Here is a 26,846-nt window from a genome sequence, read left to right on the forward strand (position 1 = left end):
ATTATGCACTGTAAAACAAATGTGTCTTGGTTAAACCATGAAGGTATGCCTGTGACTACAGCATTGACACTCTACAAACAGAAGTGAACATGTAAACAGCATTAAATCTAGATACCTTCTTTGAATACTATTTATTTTTCTTTTTTTTCCCTAGGTTAGATGTATAATGAAGATCTTTGAACAAGTGGATATACAAACTTGCTAAAGATGTCTGTTCCAAGCCAACACCATTCTATTATTATTAACCCTCCTCCACCAGAATACATAAATAAAAAAAATAGTGGTTGTCAAACAAACCAACTTCAGTACTTACAGAGGGTGGTCATGAAAGCCATGTGGAGACACAACTTTTCCTGGCCATTTCATGAGCCTGTTGATGCAGCAGCACTGAATCTTCCTGTAAGAACCATTTTGGAATTGGAGCATTAGTATGTAAAGTATTACAGGATTTATGATTAAATGTTAGTTTAAAAGAGTTTTTTCTGATGTAACAGATCACGGAGGACTACTTTTGCATGTGAACTGCTTTCATTAATGCAAGTCTGCAAGAAAACTGTGTGTTCTCTCTGGTTCATATGAAATGCTGCATCTTTGTTTCCTTTCTGATCTGAGACTGTAGTAAATCAATGTTTCTAAGGGATAATAAGAATGCTTAAACAGGCTTCTTGGAGTTACTGGATGTTGGTATTCTGTCTTGTCTTCTTTCCTCCTCCCTGCTGGTTTAGCCACATTTCTTGACACTGCGTATGATGAGTACTTTTTTTTTTGCCTTTGAGGTTCTTATTTTTAATAAGAGACAGCCAGCCTCTTTCAGTGTCAAATATTCTATGATGGAAAAGCAGATCTGATTGACCCTAAGGTAGGCAGACAAATCTGTATCCACTTTGACACATAGAAGTAATTATACTTGTAGTACTTCTTTATTTCAAATCAACTTTGGCATCTTTCTCTGAAGTTTCTAGAGGAATTAAATGTCCCTGCAAAAATAGGGAAGGAAAAAGAGATATGGTGTTCTCATCATAACACAGTGGTAGAACATTCTTCTAGGAAATAGAAGATCTGGTGCTTAAATTCTTGTTCTGTATTGCCTTATGAGTTTTATTTATGTTACAATTTAATTGCAACAAAGTGAATTAATATAATGTCCTGTCACAAATTGTCTTAATTGAGGTATCTTTAAGCTACAGTTTTGGATCACCCCAGCTTTTTCAGTCAAATGAAAACATTGGTTATTCACACAATGGTATTTGAAATGACCTGGAAGATACTGCTCTTGGTAGATAAGTAGAAAGGTGTTAAATAAAACCATGGTACATTTCCTTTGATTCTTTTTTTTTTTTCCTCCCCCAGCTTAAGCAAATTGTATTCAGTTTTCTCAGATTTCCAAGACTTATTCTACAAAATCATTTGTTCTGTTTAGAACAGACAAAAGCCTTTATCTGCAGCTGGTTTTTGTGACAAACTCATTTGGTCAGTTTGTCCAAAAGCACAGTCAAAGTGACTATCTTTCTGTGTCTTTTCTTACCCTTTTTCCTTCTTGGAAGAACTGTCACTTAAGGTTAATATTAAGGGTCATTCAGTCAGAGTTGTAGCAACATTTAAAGCTGGCCTCAGGCCAGTTCTGCCTCTCCAGATTTCTAAGACAGCCACTTGACTTCTAAAAGTGTGTGTTAGTTCAATGCTGCACAATAACAAGCAAACCTCTGGCTCCATGGCAGGGACAATGAAGGTATTTGCTGCCTCTGCCTCTCTCCTCCAGGTCTTAGAAGATGCAGAATGGACAATACTTAATTGTTAGCTGCATTATTTAAGTTTTCTTCATTTTGTTTTAGTAAATTCAACAGTCTGCACTATGGTGTATTTAGCATTTTTTATTTCACTAAACCAGACTGTTAGGACAGCTTTATAAGACTCTTGAAGTAGTAGTAACTTCACACAACTACAATGTATATGTAAACTTAGTGGGGGGATATTCCTGTCCTGGTTTCTTAAATGCACCAGCAGGGAACTAGCCTCATGCTCTTAATTACAAGCTTTCAGTCCTGCTACTAAAATAATCATAATAGTTCACATTCCAGCTGCCTTTCAGTCATATTGCCACATCTTCACTAGACTAACCCTAAGAGATGAGCCAATATAACCCAGGGGTTATTTGATCAGCAACTGTGAAAACTTGGTGGCTTCTTATTAGTGACTAAGTCTTTGTCAAAGTCTGCCTTTTGCTTCTTTTCCCCCTGTTCTTTAAACTGGAGTGCTACTTCGGGTAAATGGCTTTGAGATAACAAATGAGAAGTACATACACTTTCATAAGTACTACTACCAGTATAGCTCTGGATCCTGTTGAAATAAATATTCTCTGGGGCTTTGAACAGTCGATATTATATGACAGAGCAAGGAGAAAATATGAGGTGAAGAGTTCCTGAATAGTTGCTTTTGTGGTACCTATGACTATAGGGTAAAGTCTTCTTTTTAAAGAAAATATTCCTTCCAACATAATGCAATTCTCTCTTGCAATCTAACTTTCTTAACTAAATGTGTAAGACCCTTCATGTCTTGATATTAAAGATACCTGTTGTGTGACTAATTCTTTCAAAACCACAGGATTATTACAGTATCATAAAGAAACCTATGGACCTGAGCACCATAAAAAAGCGTCTGGAACACAATTACTACACAAAAGCTGAAGAATGTATTGAAGACTTTAAAACTATGTTCTTGAACTGCTACATATATAACAAGGTACGCGAAGCACAACCTCTTACCAGTAACCAATTCTACTGAACAACACAAGCAAGTCTAAAACCAAGCAAATTACTATTAGAGCCTTCATGAAATTGGTCTAATGTCTTTGTAATTTTTTTGAAACTACTTTCTCTGAAAGGTGGGGTGGCTCTGTTGCTAGGACTGACTGGGGGCACATAAGTGAGGTCTAGCCTGCTGTTACAACAACTGAGTGCATAGTCTTTCCTGCATGAGGATTCCTCCTGCAAAATCTCTGGGTTTTAGTTGCAGAGCTCATGAACAGCAAGCACTGTGTAACTGCTATATAGGTTTAAGGCTAGCAACCCTGAAGCATGCTCCATTCCTCCAACAAGTTTAACTAACCTAACTTGAAGTGTGAGCATCTCCCTGCGCTTGGATGCTTGTTGGCTGTGTCTTAGTATCTTTAAGCTTCAACAGCTTGCTTCTGAACATAGGAATGAATAAGGGAGTTACAGATCTGTCCCCTTCTCCCTTTGCTGTGTGAAGTATGTGGCTATAAAGCAAGTAGGACTGGTCAATGGGATAGTGGGAGAAAGAGTATGTCAATAACGAAGCAACTTGTACTAAAAGGAGCTGTGGGGGCAAGGACTTAGACCTCTCTGGTACTGGTGGCTTGTTTCAATCTATTGGAGCAGGATCCTATAGACTGTTTATTTTACAAGGTAGCCCTCCATTATTGCAGCCTCTCATTTACTCTGAATGTTATTGACTGTATTTTGCAGCCGAGTGATGACATTGTGTTTATGGCCCAAGAACTAGAAAAAGTGTTTATGCAGAAAATAGCCCAAATGCCATCAGAAGAAAGACTAGTGATTCTCAACAAAGGAAAGAGAAAACTAAAGAAGCCAGAAGGTAAGGCCTGTATTACATGTTTAGTTGTTAACATATTAAACAAGCAAAAGCTGGAAACGGGGAATCCTCTGTAGCTTGTCACAACTCAACCCTGGAGCAGTTGGGTGTTCTCCACTCCTCCCAGAACATATCAAGCAAGCAACAGCATTGCTATAACACTTTAGTGGATTCAGTGCAGCCATATTTTTTTTACAGGTACTAGCTAAATTTTCTATTTTCTAGTAATAAAGTGTGTTTAATAAGGGGTAAAAATCAGAATTAACAGATTCACCAGTAGTGTAACAGCACATATTCACAGGCAAACTTCTGGTGAAATGCAGTGCTCTTGCCCACAAAAAGGATGATTCAATCAAGACATCTCAAACCTATGAGGGAGTTACATAGTAAGTGCTTGAAGCAACATTGGGAAGCCTGATTGCAAGGGGGCAGGTGATAAGCTGCAATGTATTACTCATCACTGACTTCCTATGCCTTTTTAGTTGCTCTTATAACCTGTTTCACTTTTACAAAGTGCTCATTTCTACATCTAAGCTCTCAACATGGCCAAAGAATAAATATTTATATTGACAGAAGTAAGACTATGCAGTTCGTGGAATCAGATGTGCATCTCAATGGGTTCATTTGGAGACCTCCAAGGTAGTATTCCAAACTGCCCTGGAGGTACTGCTGTCAGTTGTTGGGGAAATGTTAGATATGTCTTGAAAGAGCTGCAACACTTCTTCACCCTAATACCTCTTAATTATTAGCCTTCCAATGGCCACAGACCAGTGATCTTAGCTAGCTCAGTTCTTACTGGACCACTTAACAGATGATCTTATTATTTAGCTGTGCAACTATACAGCTCCTCAGGGTTTGATGACTTCATTTGCTGCCTCTTATTGCTGTTTGTGGTGTGGTGGTCCTTGTTGCTGGTAGTATCTGAAACAAATGTTTCTTCAAAATAGTATTACAGTTTGATAGATCTCTGTAGCTTTCTCCTCAGGGTATATTTGAGGAGCAACACTACCTTTCAGTGATCTGATAGATGGATATGGAAAAGCAGTGGATTTCTTGGTCCTTTCATAATAATTTGTAGGGGATTAGGAGGAAGAAGAGGATACTCATCTGTCTTCCTGCTCTTACTAGCTTATTTGAATAAAATCTCAAGCAATTCATTGCCTTGACAGAATATGTTGGTTGAACAGGTACAGGTGACTCCCAGAAAAGACTTCTGTTCAGAAATGCATTGGAAGCTGAGTTAGCTTTTTGGTTCTCAAATGATTGCAACAGCTTGTTGCACTGCTTTTGTAACACCATCTTGCTGGTATTAATGCTGTTTAAGTCCCTTCATTCCTTTGGCATGTACAGTATTCTAGCTGAGGTCCTAAAGGTGCTGAGTAGAGGAAGATACCAATGTTGCTACATGTGACAATGCTCTTGTTTGTATTTATTTGTATAGTTTGGGTGTGTAAGAGTGGTCCTGTTTATTTCTTTCATGATCAAATTAAACAGTTGTCAACTGCAGCATTTAGGACCTAACTTTAAAATGTTCTGTTTTAAAATAACCAGAACCACAGCAGCCCAACCCTGGGACTTCAAATGAACAAAGCACAATGCAGAAACAAGCTGAAAGCAGGGAGCAGCCTCCCGTGATGACTCAAGAGCTACAGCAGGTTACACTAGCTCCTTTGTCAGCAGCTCAGCTGACTGCTTTAATGCCAGCTGCAGTCCCTATAACAAAAGTAAGTTTCCTCAAATAACTTTCAGAAAGAAAGGTATTGAGATTGCTCCTTCAGGCACTAACAGCAAAACCATAGGAGGCATGCTTATTGCAATATCTTTTCAAAACTTCTGTTGTAATAGAAGATAGTAAGAGACCTCTATTAAATCTTCTAGGTCTCTACTAAATAATTGGGCCAGTACTAATTCTAGAAACTATGCAGAAATTGGCATGACTTCTTGGTACATCTTTTCTTATAAATGTGATTTTTAAAATGTTGTTCTCAAAGAAATAAAGTGAACTTTAAGATGGTCATTCTTGAAGTGTACTACTATACCCTCTGCAGGCTTTACCTTGATGTAGAAACTGTTCTTTCCTTGAGGTGTAGATAATGGTTTCTGCGTTAAAATAAACTCTTTCCAAGTTCTATTTAATAACTTCTCACATTTTCAAGGCAAATCAAATGTTTGATTCCCCAAAAATAGCATGTTTTCTTAAACACTGTGTAACTAGCCTGGAAGATGTTTGTAGCTCACAAAAGCAAATTTATGTTAACTGCAATCTGAATTGTATGTGAACATCTGACATTTTCATCAGATGAACACTCTTGTATTGACTTAGTTTTGGTTTTGCTCTTCCAATGAGGAATAGACACGTGTGCCAGGCTCTCCTACAGTGTATATTTACACTTTACTGAAGAGTCTGAACACTGATGGCAAAGTACACATTGTATAGCTTCCAAACCAAATACCACCTAGGTTAAAGAAAAAGAGATAAACCTTCAACCAACCTAAAAATGAATTGCAGTAATTTTTCCCCTCCCCATGGCAGTCATCTCATGGTAACTTCATAACCCTCCACAGCTTCTTGGAGTCTTCTCAAATGGCTAAAAACTGACCACAACCTGACCTGCAGTACACCCTGTTCCTTCGTCTACATCTAAGATTGAGCTTGGCATGCTGATCTTGTAATGCCTTGTAGGTTTTAAGTCTAAACTCGTGGAAGTGCCACATTCTGTTCTGATTTCAATAGCTGTAAAAGTTCTGACACTTGTTAGATTTTTTTTTTTTTGTGTAATCTGAAAGCTGACCGTTCTCTCACTGTTCTGGACACCTGTATTTTAGACTGTAAAATTTTCTTTTCTAGGCAAAAAAAGGTGTGAAAAGGAAGGCTGACACTACAACTCCTACTACGTCAATATTCACAGCAAGTGGTGAATCTTCTGCAATGTTTAATGAAAGAAAAGCTGCTAAAGCACACAGAGGTGAAAATGAATGTGTGATGCCAAATAAGCTTCTGAAGAGATACTTGACACATTCTCAACAGTCACCTGAAATTCTTAAAAAGATTCACTTGTCAGAACAACTAAAACATTGTAATGAAATACTTAAAGAAATGTTTTCAAAGAAACATGCAGCATATGCGTGGCCTTTCTTAAAACCTATAGATGTGGCATCTTTCTCACTTGGTGAGAACCAAGGGATCACCAAATGTCCAACAGACCTGGGAACCATTAAAGTAAGTATGTTTCAGAGGGAACTGAATTATTTGTGTGCTTGCTTGGATAACTTGTGTAATGACTGTATTTTAATAGTGTTAGCTGAAAAGGTGTCATGAAAGCTGCTTCTCCTTTGAAAGAAATAATGGGCATAGAAACCATATACACTTAACTCTCTCAATTAAGCCACAGCTTGCTGAAAAAACCCTTCTAAGTCTCATTGTGACTATGTGCATAGTGGCTAATCTACTTATCTGTTGAACAAGCTAATATAAGTAGTGAGGGAACTACCATCTCCATGAAGCACTTCCAATCAGGCTGCATGTTAAATCTTTCAGTCTGTAAACACAATGCTGTTACTAATGCTCTATGAAAGGACGTGCAATTCTGTAATGTCAACTTCTGCTTCCCTCTGAATCTTATTATCCCTGGTGAAGTGCCCTGGAGCCTCAACACTGGATATTTACATGACACCTCTCACAATTTTTGTGAAAAGGAACCCTTCTAGATGGAGATATGTGGCCAGTGGTTTTTGAACATTGGACACATCTGTCTGGGATTGAAACATTTAGTCAAGTTAAGATCCATCTTTGTGGGGAGGATTGAATTTCAACAGTCTATTGAATTATCTTGAAAACTGGCTTGCACAATATAAAGGTTATTTCCAAATTTCTAGCCCATTACTTTGACTCAAGCAACTATGGAATAGGCTTTGTATAAATACTGTGCTTAGAATCAAAAACAAGTGCTGAGTACATGACCAAATAAAATCACCCAAACATTGTTGTCTTGACCTAGTGTTGAAACTAGTACTATGAAGTCCTTACAGCAATTACAGTTAGCAAATCTATTTATAGGAAATTCTCTTACTTTGTAAAAGGGACAATTCTGAAATGAGAAGCAGGTCTTTCCATAATGGTTCTTAAAATATTTACTGTCTTGATACAAGCTGAACCAGATACTGGTTGTCAACATTCTTGTTCCTCCTCTTTTTCTGCAAGTTCATGGTGATGCTCTCTACTTCTAAGACTTAAATGTGCATTAATTTTCTTTTCCTCTAGAAGAAAATGGATAACTTTGAATATAGTGATATACAAGAATTTGCTACAGATGTTAGATTAATGTTTATGAGCTGCTACAAACATAACTCTCCAGACCATGCAATAGTTGCTATGGCAAGAAAATTTCAGGTGAGTTATCACTTAAGTCAGACTTTGAAAAAGAGTAGAACTATAAGATTCCTCTGTGGTCATCTCATGCCCTTATGTAGCATTTATTAATGTAGTTCTGGAAAACAAGCAGCAACTTCATAGTGCTTTTAGAAATCTGAAAAACATGCTGACCTCTCTGCTGTTCCCAAACCTAACTCTTTAGGATGTTTTTGAGAAGCACTTTGCCAAAATTCCTGATGAACCTGTTGCAAGTGTTCCTTTGCCACAACCTACAAGAGAAATGACAGAAACTTATTCCAGTGAGAGCAGTAATGATGACTCTTCAGAAGAAAAATCATCTGAGGACTCTGAGCAGGAGAGAACAGTGCACCTTGTAAAGCTTCAGGAGCAAGTAAGCATTAGCTCTCAATGTGTATGACAGATATCATCTCTCTGATAGTGCTACTTGCAATTGTTCTAAGACTTAGCACCGAGAATCAGTATTTAAAATATTCTATAGTAATTTGTTTTTCATAATATAGAACTTTATTTTTGTTTGGAAGCACCTCCAAATGTTAAGTGAATAGTGCCTCAGCAATATAAATTGATCTTAGCAAATCATTGCTTTAGTATTCTTGCCTACCATTTCTTCAGATGACTCTCAAAAAATAAAACTCTGCTGCTGTGGTATGATGAGAGCATCCAGATACTCCACACATAGCTTAGTGGCATATTCTTCTAACAATGACGTTTCCTTCATATGGTTGAAGAGCTCTGTTCTGACACTCAGTCTCTTTTGAACCACACAAAAGCAAGTTGTTAAATTCTACTTCAGGAAGTTCAGCATAAAATAAAATGAAAGGAATCTCGTGCTCACACCGATGTGAAGCACCGCTTTGTTTTGCTGGCTAAGAGTGGAATGGGTCTTGCTTTTGCTTGAATGTAATGCCGCTGCTGCTGTATCTATAAATTGTGGGGAAAATTAGCATTTTTTTTTTCTCCTAGTCAAAGGAGGGACAGTTTATTTTCCAGTATTTGTCAGAGTAGAAAATACATCATCAATTTATGAATATAGGTACAAGGACAACCAAAAGTCTATAAGACAGCCTTCGCAACACTGAATTATTTCAGTGTGTCTAAATTCTAATTCTCATCAACTGTTCATCTTCCTTCTAATTCCTGTGAGGTTTAAACAAACTTGTGTTAGGTCTTTCACTGAAACTGTTAGTATGTTCCAACTAGCCATTTTATATCACAAAACATCTGGGGTTTATGGGTTAAAGATGCACAAGCACAGTCCCACTAGCCTAATTCAGTAATGCTGTAGAGGTCTAAACTAATAAGGCGCTTATATACTTCCCAAATGCTTGAAACTAAAGAGAGGCTGCTGGATGCTCCTACAGTGATTTTTTTTTTTTCTTTTTTTTAATTTTTCACAGGATGCTAGAAGACATATGCTGTTAGAAATGTCTGCATAAAATAAGTAGCCTTATGTCTTCTATATCCATAGTCTGTGACTAATCTATAATATAGTAAGATGCTTGGAAAATAAACCTGATTTGGAAAGCAAACATCCTATTAATATCCACTCAGCTACCACAAATCTCCTGTGATATTTAGGACCAGTTTATTGTTCCTCCTACACTGCATAAGATTATCAGCATTTTTTTGTTTGTTTTTTGATAGCTTAAAGCTGTTCACCAGCAGTTGAGGTCTTTGACCAAAGCATACTTCCCTAGACTGAAAAAGAAAAAAGGGAAGACTAAAAGGGAGAAAAATAAGACCAAGGAAAAAGCTAAAATAAAAAGCCTGATTCAAAAGAAGAAAAAACTAAAACATAAGAAGAAATCTAAGAAAAAGCTGTCTTTAAACATGTAAGTGTGGGGGACTTATGTGGGTGTCAAATTATTTTAAACTGCTGTTACTGCGGTATATTTTTTTCTTGCAGTCAATCAAAGAAAACCATGCAGCAGGTCTTGTTGGCACATAAGTCAGAAGATGAAGATGGTGCCAAGCCTATGAATTATGATGAAAAACGACAGTTGAGTTTGGACATAAATAAACTTCCTGGAGATAAGCTTGGGAAAGTAGTCCATATAATACAGTCAAGAGAACATTCACTGAGGAACTCTAACCCTGATGAGATAGAAATAGACTTTGAAACTTTAAAGGCTTCAACACTCAGAGAACTAGAAAAATATGTGGCAACCTGTTTGAGGAAGAGACCAAGAAAGCAGCAGGGTATGTAGCACAAATGATACTTTACAAAAAAAACCCCACCCCACAACCTAGACTTGTTTTCTGGTTTGCTGCAATGTTAACTTCTGTTTTCCATGCAGCTAAAAAAACAACAAAGTCAAAAGAACAACTTAATTCTGAGAGGAAACAAGAGCTGGAGAAGAGACTGCTGGATGTCAATGGTCAACTAAAGCCAAAGGAGGAGAACTTGAAGTGTAAAGTGACTCTTATTCATTTGCAACAGAAATAGCTTAAAGTGGGATTCTCCCCTTGGGCTTATGTACTGTTATGCAGCTGGGGACTTTCTCCTCAGAACAGTTGAGGTCTTTAGCAATGGGAAGCTTCTCTTAAGATTCTTCTTATGTTGAGTGAGCTGGAGACACAGCAGCAAATGTGGTCAGTTACTTCTCCTGTCTAAAACATCTTCCTTATTCTTGCACCTAATCCCTTATTACAGGTAAAGAGGATAACACCTTCATAGCTTAAGGGACTCTGAACACCTTCTCCCTCATGCTGACATGTGAAGGCAGAGTGGGGAGGAAGGAGCATCCCACAGTCTATGTATTTGCAATTCACTTTCTGCGGCCTAAAGATTCAAGAATAACAAACCCTAGTCATATTTGTTAGATTGACAGCATTAGTGAGGCTGCATGCTAGCAAAACCTCTGCACTGGTGACAGGTGTGCTGTGTTGCCTTCATCTTAAAGAAATGTCCTAGGAGAATCAATTCAGTTTTTCAGGCAATAATGTGTTTCAGTATCAAAGCCAAAAATTCAGTGCGTACTTGAACATATCTACACTTACTGGTAGTTGTCGTCAGATCAATGCAGCTGACACTACTATTATAGGTCAAGTTGTTCCTCATTAAACTAGTGAGTGCTATTATTGCCCTCTATTAGATATCTATTAAGCTCCTATGTAAAACCAGTTAGTTGAAATGAGAGAAACAGCCCTGCAAGACACAGGCTTGCATCCAGCATTAGCTCAGTCAACAGTCTTCCTGTCTGGTATACATGATGGCTTGAAAACATCCTAGAAAGAAAAACTTAAAGAAGCAGCTGAAATCAATAGCAAAGGATACATTGCAGGGAGAGGGAAGAGGGCAGGCCAGGGAATCTTTACAACTGGCATCTGGCTTGTAAACAAGGAGGAGCTTAAGCTGGCACTTAAAAAAGACTTGTGTCCAGGGAAACAGGTATCCATTTTCAAAGTTTCCATCAGAGCAACACACCTTGAAAAAGCTTTTTCACTGCAAAATCACTATAAACTGAGTTAAATCAACCCTGCAGTTGCAAAATAGTCAGATGGTGGGGAGGTGGCAAAAGATTACGATTTTGGAGTACATATGGCTTGAGAAAGAAGAGAGTTGGCTACAGATAGACTTCAGCATGCAAGTCTGGCAGCAGCAGCAAGCACAGAAACAGGCTGTTAGCAGCAGGAAAACTTACAGGGGAAAATTGCTTGAATTTTGTCTTAAGACAGCACAGTTTTAACCTACTTTAGGATTGTAAATTGTATGATTACAGCTCTTCCTTGGCTATTTCATTCATTCAACTAACTTGCTGCTGGTAAATCTCCCTCCTCTATAAAGGTCTCAAATCCACTGCCTGATGGACTGTGGGCAAGGAAATGGCAGAAGACAAACTGTTATATGGGAGCGATCCTAGTCTTGTATATGAAAACTGCTCTACTGCAGGTTGTTCTAAATTCTTTCTTTTTCTCCTGCAGTTGAAAACAACGCTGAGTCCAGCATTGGGCCAAGCAGACTGAGCGACAGCAGCAGCTCCTCGGACTCTGGCAGCAGCACTAGCAGTGGTTCTAGCTCCTCAGATAGCAGCGACTCTGAATCGGGTCAGATAGCTTCCTTTTGTGTCTGTGCAGGCAAAAGATATCTGCCTTCTTAGTTAGCATCTACTGTTCTACATGCTTACCAAGGATTTCAGTTATTCTTGTAGGTTTGCTCCATGTTGAAGGCTCAATTCAAGTGCTATTAAACAAGTGTCTTAATACTGAGTTTGTAGGGTAAAAAAAAACAAACAAACAAAAAAAACCCCAAAAAAACCAAAAAAACCCACAACAAAACAACAAGAAATCCAACACCACAATGACAACAAACCACTACAACATCCACTCAGTGAATGGATGTTCAGTGAAAGACTTTAGAGACTGAAATCAGCTAGCAAAAGGTCTGTGTATCTAACCTGGAGACTTGGCTATTGGGCTATAGCTTACTCTTGTGGTTTTGATTCCTTTTTGAAAGTGTGATTTACTTTATTTTCATCTTCTGGGCTGCAGCACGAGGGTGCCTTACCTTGTGGGTAGGGCTTAGTCCCTAAGGGACAAAAGTGCCAAGAGCGTTGACTGTAGAGCCAAAGTCTACCCTGGTGCTTAAGCTGTCTCAAGCTTGTTCAAGGGATATTGCAGTGCTGCAGCATCAGGGTATCAGAGTGCTGTTTTTCTCTGTACACAGAACTCTCTTCACTTTTCTAGGATAGAATAGATCTGCCAAACTAGAGGTCTACAATGTAGATATCTGTATGAGTTAACAGTGTAAGGTGAGGATATTGCTCAACCATTTGCAGTGTGGGGAAGCAAGCACAGTGAAGTCGTCGATGGTAGCAGAGACCCTGATCCTGCAGGAATCTTTATGTTGGTTTTTTTTTTTTGAGAAGTTCTCTAAACACATCAAGCTGAAGTCAAAGTATTCAAGATAAGAATGTTCTTTTCACTGAGGTTTGGCTCTCTAGGTACAACTGCAACTCACATCTTGTATGTGTGAATAATGAAACATATGCGAATGACTGACTGATCTTCTATTTCCCCACCCACCTCACTGTCTTTACTGTTACAGAAACCTGCTCAAAACAATCTGGAGCCAGGCAGAACTGTCCAACGTCTATGGAAAAGCCAAAGGTAAACTAACTGGAATGGATATAATATTTTTGCCCTAAACAAAGTTATTTGTTACATACAATAGTACTGGAAATGACACAACTTTATCAGGAAATAATGAATATGGCTTGAATGCTACTTGTTCTGTAGGACTGACTTAATGGAGATTTAAAATCTGCTGTGTGTAAAAGTAGTTTATGTATCTGTATAGAAACTGATGTGCTGGAAGAACTGAGACTTTTTACCATCATTGCTGGGTGAAGGAGAAAGGAAAAGATGAGGAAGGGAGAATGCTCCACACACCCCACCCCTCCACCCCACCCACCCCCAGAAAATGAAAATCCTCTCCAACTTGATCTTTGAGTATAGAATTGACCTAATAAACCATGCAAGCCCCATTTAAATATTTTTTTCTTTATCTATGAATAACCTCTCTTCTACATCTGAAAGTAAATAAATTGTACAATACACTGGTTGTTTTCAGGATGCTTTATATTACTTATTATGGTACTATTATCAGCAACAGCAGTTTTATCTATAAATAATTTTTAATGCCTCTAATATTGAACCACTCTATTCGTGTATATACAGTGGGTGTTAAGTCTTGTCAGGGTTAGCTGCCTTTCACAATTTCCCTTGAAGCTACCAGAGCTAGAGACCTTGGATTTCAAAGCAAGATCACAGCAAAGCCTTCATCCTTCTTACAATAGGCTTGCCTTCACTTAAAGTGCTTAGTTGGATACAGGAAACTAGGCTGCAAATTTATTATTCAGCTGTTCCTTCTGCACCTTCATAAGCAAAGACTGAGGGGAGGAATTATGCAACACACTTTTTTGTTTAAAAAGTGCAGCCTCTGCAGTGACAGAATGACAGCAATAAATGTGAGAATGGGATACAGGAATTAAGCTTCAGCTTGGTCAGTCATAACAGCCCCTAACTGACTTTCTGAGTAACAGCAAACATCATTCTTCAAATCCTCACATTACCCTTTGTTCTCATGAATTTTCTGTATCTGTCAGGTGAAGGCAGTGGCACTTTACCTCACGGGTTTTTGTCATCTAAACTCTTAGAAAATGCTAGATAAGTATCACAATACAAGGACTACTGAATCCTATAAACAGTGGAAATGGGGGTGGTGGTGAGAAAAGGGGATCAAATAGTTATGAAAATTAAGATTTGGCTGTATTAACTACTGTGATCTCTTTCTAGAGAATACCACTGTGTTTACAGAGGACATCCTGCAATGCTGTTCTGCAAGCACAGCCCTCATCTCTTACAAGTAGCTTGCAAAATCATGGATCATCTGAACTGCAGCAGCCACCTCCCAATGTACTGCAGAGGCTTCAGCCTTTACAGAATAGATCACTTAAACCATCGGAACAAAATGCCCAGTATCCCTCAGGTAACATCTTTATGGCAAGAATAGTGGATAGATTTGACTGCTGAGGAAAGAAGGGATGCCAGGACTAATGTTTTTATTGCCCAATAAGCTTATCTTGAGGTTTTGGAGATTATCAAGTGGGTAATAGAAAAAGATATTGCAGGATACAGATTATAAAGAGCATGATGTAAGTAAAAGTGTGGCAGCATGGAGGATTGGCTAGGGTTCCAGATTTCTGGGGCACTTGTGGTGGGGCAGAACAGTATTAAAACAGGAGGAGGTATTCATAACTCCCTCTGAGATGGAAAATGATACCTTAATGAACCTAGGGTTGCAGGAAGTGCCGAACACCTTAAGACAGGAATTAGATGCTTAAACCCCTCACCACCACTTAGTTTATGTCTGAAATCCCTGTTAGCTGAATTTAAGGCTTGGTGCCATAGGCCATCTGAATTGATTGCTGTTGTCTTGACATAGCAAATATTAAGTTGCTTAGAAACTTGATCCAAGGAGCTATTCTTTTCCTTCCCTCACTTCAAAAGGTGTAATAACTTCAGACAGTTGTGAGATTTTGGTAAAAGACAGCTTGAGCTGGTAGCTGATTAACTAAGAAATCAATTAAAAACTAATTAAAAGTAACTGTCTCAAATTGTGCAGCTAGGATACATATCTTCATATCCAGTTAATTCACAGATCTAAACAGTGACCTAATTTTGAGATGTAGGTCTGCACTTGCAAGTTAGGGGAAATCATACACTACTTCTTTCTCAGGTATAATCTCAGCTGTATCTGCTCTGCATGATGCTCCAGACCAGCAAACATCTCGGCGTACTCCAAGGACAAATAAGTCTTCTATCACCCAGTGCATACATGCTCTTCCAGAGGTGAATACATGCTTCTCTTCAATGCATTCATTTCAAATAACTTCTTTAATGCATATTCTTATTTCTTTAAATAAGATCTAATATTTCAGGCTTGATCTTGATGCAATGAAGACCACTTAAGGTTTACAACAAAAGTTGTCTAAAACCCCACTAACAAAGTGATTCTTAGCTTTAATAGGGCATTAATTCATTGCATGTCAGCTGCAACACAAAAGGAAAGATTTTTGGCTGATCAATATATCAAGTTTACAATGTACTATGAAGCTTATTTTATTTCTTTTAAGTTCTATAGCTTAAACTTAAGCAACTCTTGCACACTTAGAGGTTAAAATCCCACCCTGTAAACCCACAGTTTTACAAAAGAGATAGGCAGCTTATACTATGCGTTCCTGTTTCTAGAAATATCAATCTCATAAGCTCAGTAATACTCTGAAGATTCTAGGGGCTATCCTGGAAAGGTGTGTTGCTTTTTCTTCCTGTTCCTAAAGCCACAGAAACTGAGGCTTTCAGGGTCATAGATGAGGTTGTGAAATATTTAGTTACTGTTGATTTCTGTCTCAATACATTCTTGGAGAGTATTCTGGTTAGAAGGGCATCTATGTTACAAAGGAAGTTATTGATGTTACTGCAGCAGCATGATCTCTTCCATCTTAAAATGTTTATCTTTCCCAACGTGGTTTCAAACATAGCTGCTTTAGCCAGGTTTTAATAGGTTTTTTTCTGAAATGGAGAAAAACTACCTCTTGAGTCTATGAGCACAAGAATGTGTCCTGCAAGAAAGGAAGAAAAGCAACTCTCCCTTTCCCATTTGCATCCACTATCCAAGGCAGCAAGCAGTATATATTATGACTCAGGTTTGTGCAACACCTTGTCCAGTTCAAGGGGGTTACTACACAATCTTGCACAGACCAAAACTACCACTGAACTGAAGCAATACAGCTGGCCTTCACTCTGATCCATAAGCTGGAGAAGAGCAACTGGCTTTACAACAGTAAAAGCCAACTTCTATTACATTGTACCATGTTACAGGCTAAAGAGCCTATTCTACCCCCTCCATCACTTGGGATCCCCAAGCAGTTCATGTTCTAAATCCAAAGTGTTAATGTAAGAACTTGCTTTGACTACCATAATATGAATGAAATCTTATTCTTCCCTGGTGTTCACAGAAGCTAGATCTGTAACAATTTACTGCTCTAAGCTCCTAAATCTGTAATCCAGCTGTATGTAATAAGAATCCGCGTATTTAGACTTGAAAATACGTTCTGAAGCACTAACTTATCTTCTAGGTATCTGACACAACTTCCCAGGTTGACGGTGCTGATTGGAGTAAACAAGCTGAGAAAACAATACATCTAGACAAATCAAATAAACCTCAAAACAAGGCCAGTGAGAGAACTGCTGATTCAATATCCATAAGTCAAGAACAAAGTATGTATTGTCATAATAAAAACTGTAACTGACATCAAGGGTGCAAAGTTAAAAATGTATATGAAGCTGGTTTAAAGAAATAAAATGCTGAACACTTGTACATTAATCAGTTTGTAGAATAATGGAGGGGATACAGTTTTTCCTTGCTTGGTCTTTTTCTTTTCGATTTGTTGCTTTTCAAAAAAAAGAAGTTAAATGGTTGGTTCTTGTTCTGTGTTAAAATATATAAAGCAAATGACTTTTTGATTTAAGAACTTAGCTTTCTGAATTTAGTACTAGGCATATGTAACCCAGTCTTCCAGGAAGGCTGAGAGAACCAATGCTCCAATCTGTCGAACTTCACTGGCCTTTAAGCTGTCTTCTGCTGAAGCTGCATGGAGCTCTCTTCTCAGGGCACTTTGTATATATTTTGACTTAACATCTCCAGCTCTTGGTGACAAGGATCTGACAGTAAATCAATGTCAAATAGGCTTTCACCATGGAACAAACTTGCAGTTATTACAAGAACACAGGTTCTCTGAAAGTTGCATTCCATATAGAGATGCATCAGACTTCATACGTATTTCAAACTAAAGAATTCTGAGCTGGACATTGAACATCCAAGCTGAGAGCCTAGTGTTACCAGACATGATTGGTTTGGTTCCTCCTTTACTCTTTCCTCTCTAGACTACCTGTATAGGCTTGAGTGGGGAAGGGAACAAGCTTCTGAAAACTTGATGAAATTAAAAGACGCAGCCTTCGTGCTGATTAACTCTTTAATTCTTGCCAAAAAATAATGCTGGGTACTTCAGTTGCTTTAATACAACTCTAAAAATGGAGATTTAATTCTTCAAGATGTTCTATTCAGTATTTTAATAGTCTTAACACACCTGTCTATAAACATACCGACCCACTTTGTTTAGACTTGCAGCAGCTGAAGCTGATACAAGTTTCCATGGATTCAGTTCATGATCTTCACTTACAAAGTTTTGATGCTGCCTAAAACTTCAATTCCTGTCCTATATACTGCATGACTGTAACTATCAAGATCCTGGTGTTACCTTAATATGTTAAAGGATTTATATGTTAGATTATTTGTGTTATGGAGCTTAAATCTGAGGAAAAAAAGCATAGCCAAAACTATTGAGAAAGTTTGTTCCCTTCCATACTTCTTGTCTACTGCTTAGTATTTATTCCTCTTAACTTTCCTATTCCTAATACTCATTTAATTTGTACTGTTTCTATCTTTTCCCTTTTTCAAGGGACAGTTGTGTAGACAGTTGTAGAGGAGCTCTGTGTTTAATATGGGAACTATCCAGTAATGAAACTGCCTTTGAGTACACTTGAACTTCAGCATTACGTTGCATAGCAGAGCTTTTAACACTGTTATGTGAGTTTAGTTATTTGTACCCTTCCATAACACAGTGGTGTTTCACTGTTCCGGCAATGATACATGCCCCAGCTGTGCTCTGTGTTATTTTGGCTGTTCCACTATTAACTCCTGTAGAAAACTGGAAGTGGAGGGGAGAATACAGGATTATGGCTTTTGGTGTTTTTTTTGTTTTAAACAACAATAAAAACTTTGCTAAACTGGAACTGTTGTAGGGCCTGTAATCTATTGATAGAAAGTGGAGAGGGTGCTCAGTACGTGATGTTTCTACTTAGATCAAACCAGGGAAACTCATTTTAGAACTGGATGCTTAGAGCAACTTGTTGAATTTTGTAGAGAATCCCACTGTCTCGGGCATTTCTGTGAGGTTACCTGCATCTCTGAAACAAGAGTTCTTGATTTTAGACTTGTGACACCTCTGGTATGGGTGCAGGCTGGGTGTATTGCTGAATTCAGTGGTGACTTGTTAAGAAGCTTAATTTATGAAACTGGTAACCACAAGTTTCTCTTCAGATTAAAAAGCAGTGTCTCTCAATGAGAGGTTCTATGAAGGCTGGCATTGCTGTAAGTAGCTCTAAAAGGCATGCTTTGATTCCCATGGCTGCCAATACTTTTGACACAACCTCATATTCCTGTATTATATAGAGAGTTTTAAGACAGACATGACTATAAACTTAAATTCATCTTAAGTTTGCGTCAGGTAGATCTTCACAGGTATAATGGGTTGATCAAATTGATCTGAACACTGGGATTAGACATTCTTGGGTATGTGAAGCTCTTGCTTTATTCTGGAGTATTCAGTGCTCAAGACTGTCAAGCTTCTTATTTGAAGATTCAAGCTGCCTGTACAAAGATAAATTATGAAAGAAAGATGCCTATTGTATTAAGAGGAACACCTAACACACTAGTCCTCTACTCTGGAGGAGAACAAGTCTCTGATAACAGAATTTGATCCAGGTAGACTTTGCTTAACTGGATCTGGAATCCATGAGAATGGACATATCAGGATTTGGAACCCTCTTCAATAGTACTTGAGAGGCTTCAGAGGTCTTTCAAGCTTATTTTGTTCCACTGTATCATAAAAAGTCTCCTGCCCACTTGCAATTATACCATCTCACAGGCACTGCAGGAGGCCATAGGGTAAAGGCCAGGGACTGTTCTTGTCTTGACTTTTGGAGGCTGTGAGGTCATTCTGAAAACCCCTTTTATGACAAAGTAGCTGAAGCTTTGATACTCAGCCTTCAGCATTCTAGATTCAAACATGTAGAACTTTATCCTTTGCAAAAAAAAAACCCCCATCATGTTATCTTAAGTTTCCTATTAAACATTGACTTAAGTACTGAAAATCTCAAACCTCAGAAGAGTATCATTGCTGAATGATATAAAATATCTGTTGTTAATATCTGGTTCTAAAACAGTGGCTTCTTCAGAATACACCTAGATTTTCATCCCAGAAGCTCTTTAGAAGGGAATAAAATGAAGTAATACACAAGATAAAACCCAGAACAAAACAAAACTACCCTACAATATGTGGCTTTTGTTAATAGTGTGGTATCCTGGCTGGTCCCTAGCATTACAAAAGTCTATTTTCAGGCTTACCATAATGACTGTAGGAAACTGTATCTGCTCCTGCAATTAGGAAGTTTTTTTAAGTCTTAAAAATTTTGGCAAAAGTGTTTTTTCACACAAAATAGAAAGGATCTTCTACAGTAACACAGCGTATCAGAAATGTTAATCAAGTTAATGTTATCAAAATAGCACTTTGACTTCGCCTGTGTAAGTGTTGGGGGATTTTTTCCCTCACAAGTAATAAAGAGGTAACAGCATGGAGTATTTGTACATCCTGTAGGCTACTGGAAATGTGATGACTAGCCCTTACTGGCTGACCTATTTGTTGGGGTTTTTTTTTTAAAAAAAAAAAAAAAAGGGAAAAAGGAAATAGGCTGGAGAGCTTTAGGCAAAATGAGTTTACATGATGAATGAGTTACTCTTAAATAATGCTGGAATCAAAATGGAAGAGGGCTGGGTAGGGAGGGCACGGGAGGTAAGCAACTGGCAAGGTGCTATGTTGAGACTTTCTGACCAAACTTTTGGGGTATTCTGCTGGGACCTCTCCTAGAATTAACCAGGAGTTAACCTTACCTGTAGTTGAGCTTAACCTTTCCTTCCCCTGCCCCAAACTGGAGAGAACTGGCCCAGTTCAATTTAAGCTTAGGAAATGTTTGAGAAAATTTCTATCATTCTGAACCAAATACTAATAATAAGAGAAAAACAGCAGTGTAAATTCTTAAGTCAATTTCTGGAATGACTAAATTTTTATCACTTAAATTTGAGCAAATACAATCCATAATATCAACATGAGTGAAAATCTTCTTTGTTCTTCTATCAGGTCATTGTACACCTAATGATAAACCTAATGGTAAAAACACGCTAGAGCCGAAATCCAAAATTCTTTCAAGAAAGGTAAGTGTTGCTCAATTCCTATTCTAAGAGAAGAGCTTGAGTATACTTATTAAGAACAATAATTCCCTGTTCTGAGATCTCTGAAAATCTGGTCTTTTATGATTGAAATATTTAGTGTCTGATAAGTCCTGGGTATTGTTATAATCCATACAGATTTATCTCATTTCTAGTGCTAAAACCAAACAATCTATGGACTCTGATCATTTCAGAAGGTAAATGACATAAGATTAAGTTAAAAATAATGTATCCATACTGTCATTAAAAATATGGCTTATCTCATCTAATTTAAATATTTCAACAAGGAAGTAGTGTTCCTTGATCTTGATCTAGTTCTAATATTCAAGCTATTAGTGTGTTTTGCCTTGCTGATCCAGGAACAAAAATAAGAGTAGCATGGAATATAGCCCTGGGTGCTATTGAAAAACCTGTTCTGAAACAGGATGATACACTTTTGATGATATTACAATTGGGAAATAAATAATCTGAAGGGTTTCCTACTATTTCCTAGCATACAGTAAGTTATCTTAAATGGAGGAACAGATGAATTTTCTTACCTATTATTTAAATTCTTCTGTGGTAATCAGCTATTTAAAAACATCAAATTAAAATTACTAGTCTAAATAACTGATCATGTCAGCCTCTGGACCTAAAAAGTTTGTATATGTCTGTCGAATCGAAATATTTCTCATTTTTTTCTGTAGGCATTTAGCTTTCGGAAAGGTATTAACTAACTTACTGAATTCAATTTCAAAAATACATATTTCCTTCATAAACATGTTATCTTCTACTAGAAGTGGTACCTCCTAAGAATACTGGGTTTACGCTGTGAAGAAAATGCCGCTGGGGGCAGAGAGGGGAGGAAAACACAGCTATTTAAAACAAACAAAACCCACAAGCCTAATACAAAACTATTGTTATGTAAGGATGATGTGTAGAAATGAGACAGATGTTCTCTGCAATATTGTTAGCGGACCTTGCATAAGCTCAGTCTTGTGAATTCATGTTTTTGGGAATTAAACAACGGAAAGCTGGGCATTAAGGATTGGGTAGAAACAGCTACAAACGCTAACAAATTTTAGCATATGGCTAAAGAATTTCAAAGTTGACGAGAAAACATATTGAAGTCTGCTTAGACTGCTGTATTTGCACTAATGTTCTGCCAAAATAAGGATATTTTGTTGTAGATATTCCTAAGAAGTCCAGTCAAAACAACATTGTGCTAATATAAGAACTAAGTAGATAACAGATGATTAATAGCTGTGTTTTTGCCTCTTTCACGTTTTCTTTTTTCTAATAACTTCAGGATACAGGATTTAAGAATACAGATTCCTGGGTAAGCTTATGTAAAATGATGATGCTTCCAGCTCCCATAAAAACATCCGCTGAGAGCTTCAAACAGTTCAGGAAAGCAGCATTAAAGAAGAGGAGTGGGCAAGCACAGGAGTTGAAAAGGCCTCTGGTGCAAGCCGAGAGGGAACTGAAAAACCTTTCTCAAGAAAAAGAGAGGTTTGTAACCACATATGTTTAAATATTATTCTATTTTTTTGCTTCTATGGTACTGGGTGGCCTAGTTATTCAGAAACAAGTGCTTTGGATTAGGTAAATGCCATGTGTCAATTGAAGGGGGGGAGCTGTACTACTCTAAGTACAACTGCATATCCAAAATTCACAAAGGTGCTTTTTCCCTTGCAAATAAGTATCATTTCAGCAGTCAAACAAACTTCTTGGGTACTTTATTTTTTCTTTTGTCCCTGGGAACACTCAATCCTCTGGTCATGACCAGAATTCACACCGTCCTCAGTATCTTACTTTCCTATATCTGTAGCCAGGAAAATCCCCATCTTACTGCTATCATAAGGGGAAGCAGGATAACGTGATCTTCAAGAACTTGGTTTTAACATAAGCTAAAGGAGTTCCAGGGTACGCCACTTCAGACAGCAGCATTCTTTGCATTGCTGTAGAGAAACATATTCAATAAACTACTGGTGTAGTATTCTTCCCTAGTTGCTTGCCACCACTGTTTTAGCGAGTGCCGAGTGCCCGCATATGTATCCCAGTCTGAGGTCTATTATTATGCTGAGTGGGATAAGTAAGTGCCTACTAATTACTGCATTGCAGTAGTATCTTAAATTGCTGTTTGCCACTTTTTTGAAACTCTGCTTTCTGTAATATTTCCCTCTTCTCTAGTCTTGATTTTTTTTTTTTCTTGTCTGTTTGACCCCGTGAAAGATTAAGTCTGAGCTGGTTCATAAATTCTCCCGCCCTTGCCCATCACTGGCTGTATTAGAAGAGGTCACCTGTTTGCAGTGTACTATTTCAATAAACAGAGCATTCGAGAGACTTAAGAGTACACTCCTTGTTCAAAAAGTATAGCGAACAGGCACCTTCAGCTACTACAGGTTTCCATGAGGAGGAACCCAGTCATGTAGCTCTATGGAATAAGACTTTACAGATGCTTGCCTGAAGTTAGTGAAATCTACCTCAAATAACTAGTTGAAGGGGAAAAAGGTAGAAGCAAAACATCACGGGCCAAGAAAGTAACAGAACATTAAGTGTGTGTGTCTTTCAAAGAAAGTGCATGTAAGTTTTGTGTAGCATATATATAAATCCTGTGTGCATATAGATTGCAAATAGAACACAGGAAACCTTAACCTACTACAGCCCAACAATTGCATGCACATAATTTTTGTGAGGGGAAATTACTATGAATCAACTAAATTATTTGCAGAATTCTGTTTAGGTGCAAAGGCTTGTTATGAAGAAAAGGAATAAACAACTTTTATTCTACACTGATCTCTTCTGTCTTTAAAGGGGCCATGAAGGCACAGAATTGGATGCCATGGCAGAGACACACTGTGAGCCCCAAAAAGAAGAGCATAAGAGCAAACAGCTGCCTGAAATTCAACAACATACTCTTGTTCAAGACCGTAACTTGGCTAGAAAAATGGAACAAGAACGCAGGAGGAGAGAAGTAGTAAGCTGTTGACTCTTGCCAGTTGATTTTGTTTCAACTTTAGAGAATAAAAAAATGTTAGGAAAGGTCCTTACTGATTGAAAGCAACAGAACTATGCTACCTGAAGAGTCAGTTCAGAAAATTAAATAGGAAACTCAAAGCAGGTATTCAAGTGATGCAATATGAAAAACTATCTGCTTGGTCCTATTGCTCCCATAAGCTTTGAATAAATGCATGGTAAAATAAAATTTTAAAGAGGAGTCCTTGCCCTCTGAATAATTTCAAACCTGAAGTCTTGCAACCAGCCTATCCCCTCTTATGCATTCCATGTCCACAAAAGTGCTAGTCATACTGTTCTGGTTTGAAATACCAAAACTGAGCCTTTTTAAAACTAACTTACTGGTTTTATTGGTGTAGGTAATGAATGTTTTTTAATTGCTACTTTTTTTTAGATTAAATATTTTTTTAAAAATTCATAACATTGTACAATGGAATGTAAGAACTGCAGTGTGAGGTCATGCTAGATTCAGATAAGGTCTACTGATGCTTTTGTCCTGTTCCGCTCTTTTCAGAGGGGGTTTCAACAACATGCGCGTTCAAACTTGTAATAACAGAGGAAGCATACACTTTTGGTGAAGAAGTTTTGTAGTTTCTTCTTAAATATTAGTTAAATATTTGACCTCCATAATATTCATTAATGTCTGACTTCTGAAAATACACTAATTTGCTTTCTTGCAGATGGCTTGTATAATTGATATGAATCTGCAGAGTGATATTATGACATCTTTTGAAGAATATCTTGAGTGAAAGCTGACATTAACGTCAATGCTACTACAAACTGTACAACATTGAAAATGTACTAGTTACAAGCTTAAATGTTAAGACCACTTTAAAAAGCATGTAAGCTCCTCTAAAATGCTTAATAGTTAAAGCTTGTTCATTGCCACCTGAAGGATCACAAGATCTTTCTGCTGCTTATTTATAATATGTGTAATCCAGTCTGCTACACAGTGAAACGTAGTTGTCTTTTGATTAGTTTCATATGTTATGTATATAAATGAGAAAATACCATCTTTTAGACTTTCTTTCTCATGTTTTTAAAAACTGTTTTTTTCAGAAACACTTGAGGATCTGTTATACTGAGCAGACCCAAATTCTTGCTGGACTGTATTAAGTCATAGCATACTAAATATGCACCTATAGAAACTACTTTAAACTAAGGTCTCATCAATTATGTGATTGCTATTAAAACGATTACTTTACTATGACACACTTGCACAGCATCTGGGCTGTGACAAAAGACCTCAATAACAGTGATAATTTCTAAAGGGTGTGTAACAGTATTTGTAATAGTGAAAAAACACTTCCTGGAACTGTAATTTCAGCAGCAAATCCTGTATACTTGCATGTCTAAGGCCCAGACATGTTGATCTTCTGTTTAATGTATTTTATGTTAACATAACATTTAGGTAAGGATGTAAGCATGTTTGCCAGATAGTTCTGGTTCCTCATAGAAAGAAATTATCTAAAACATCCCACTTCTGGCTCCAGTCTGAAAGGCTTTCTGATTAATGCAAGATTTTATTAATGTTGGAATACTTGTCTGAAGTAGAAACTAGAGTGTAAAAATCCTGCATTCTTGTTGATTACATATAGCTCTCTCAAATTAAGTACAGGACTAATAAAACATTTTTTTATAGAATTAATACCAAAACACAATGTGTATTACAGAAATGTTGGGTGGAAGGGGCCCCCTCGAGATAGCCTAGTTCAGTGGTCTCCAAACCTTTTTCATCACATAACCCATCATTTAAAAAATTTAAGCACGCACCCCAAGACATGTATATTTATTCATTTATAAACTATATACATGTTCTACTGTACTAATACATTATTTACATTATTTTAAAATGCACAAAAAGATAAATTAAAAATATTTTAAATAGTGTCTATTTAATTTTGCTTAGTTTTACTTTATAATTTCTAAAAAAATATTTTGTATTAAATATTTTCTGCCCACACTCCACTTCAGAGACCACTGATCTAGCTGAACCTCTCCCTCAAAACTTTCTCTCCTTATGGAGACCTCTGGTCTGTTGAGTTCCTAGATCAAAGTTGGAAGTGAAGGTAACACTGCCAGTGTTGTGGTGAGGGTCTGCTACAGACCACCCAACTAAGTAAACTAAGTGCACAAGACTTTCTACCAATAACTGAATTTTCAGATAAAGGAATAAATTGCATCTAAATTCATAAATGACAGCTAAAGCCTTCCTAGAAATAGTAGCCTGGTCTTTTGTATAGCAGGCTAATGAGCTAGTGCTAGCTCCAAAACACCTATTCTGCAATAAAATACTGCTCTGTATCTTCTACTTCTGCCATTGCTGGAATGGTAGTATTTCATTCAATAGCAGAAAGAGTGTGTGTTGACAAATGCTCAGATTTGGGGTATCACCCTTCGGAATGTCTAGGGAAGTCCTCTGACATGAGCCTTGCCTGGATGCGTGCTCAAGTGTATGCAGTTTGGGAGATTTGCATACTTGGTAGGAAGGGGATTTGGGGTGAAAGACTGGTTATAATGTAAAATGGTGCCATTAGGATGTCTTATTTCACATCCACATCAAAAGTGACTTAGGCCTGCCCTCATTTGTAGCTTATACACCATTAATAGCTATTTGCCCTACAATAAAATATTACAGTTGACATTCGGGACTCCCTACCTTGCTGTCATCTGGACATACTTCCTGACTGGGTTAATGCAAGCTCAAGATCTCTTGCTTTGGAAATACAAGGCAATGGAGGGAAGGGCAAGAATTTATTCTCTGCATTTCATCCATTCTATATAACTATACGGGTATTGCTAACGGTGTGAGCTTGTACTTTTGCCCCTTCAAAAACTAATTCCGGCTTCCATGACTCTATATTGTCATGATGACTTAACATCACAATGTCAGTGCTGCTAACACTAATCTGATGAAGTCTTTTTTTGCAACTTGCAAGTCCCTCAAAGAGGATAATCAATTCCCACCTCCAGACAGAAGGCTGAGTTCAGAGCAAAGGGAGGTGGCCTTCAAACATAAGTGAGTAGCAAGCCTGTAATGACCGTGTTTGCCCAAAGCTGTCACCACACTCAAGGAAGCAGGAATACCACTTGTGTAGATACCCCCTGCAAACAAGCTGCTTAAACAGACTAAGTATTGTTAGTTACCTAACAGTTAAAATGTGTACTAAGTTCTGTTATGCCGTTAATTTACCTTGATCATTTGTGAAAATAGCT

General features: G+C 37.6%; 1 protein-coding gene across 1 annotated transcript; it reads left to right on the forward strand.

The window, feature by feature from the left end:
• Positions 1-207: 207 nt before the first annotated feature.
• Positions 208-24,424, forward strand: BRDT (bromodomain testis associated). Its single transcript, XM_074833198.1, is given in 19 exon segments — positions 208-399; positions 2,602-2,739; positions 3,486-3,615; positions 5,164-5,336; positions 6,461-6,832; positions 7,874-8,002; positions 8,187-8,375; positions 9,650-9,837; positions 9,912-10,204; positions 10,303-10,416; positions 11,930-12,052; positions 13,053-13,114; positions 14,303-14,495; positions 15,246-15,358; positions 16,645-16,786; positions 20,545-20,618; positions 21,922-22,124; positions 23,430-23,592; positions 24,311-24,424. Coding segments are annotated over 19 exon segments (3,105 nt in total).
• The last annotated feature ends 2,422 nt before the right edge of the window (positions 24,425-26,846 follow it).

This window comes from Strix aluco, chromosome 8 (genome assembly GCF_031877795.1).
Source record: "Strix aluco isolate bStrAlu1 chromosome 8, bStrAlu1.hap1, whole genome shotgun sequence".
Classification (NCBI taxonomy): Eukaryota; Metazoa; Chordata; class Aves; order Strigiformes; family Strigidae; genus Strix; species Strix aluco.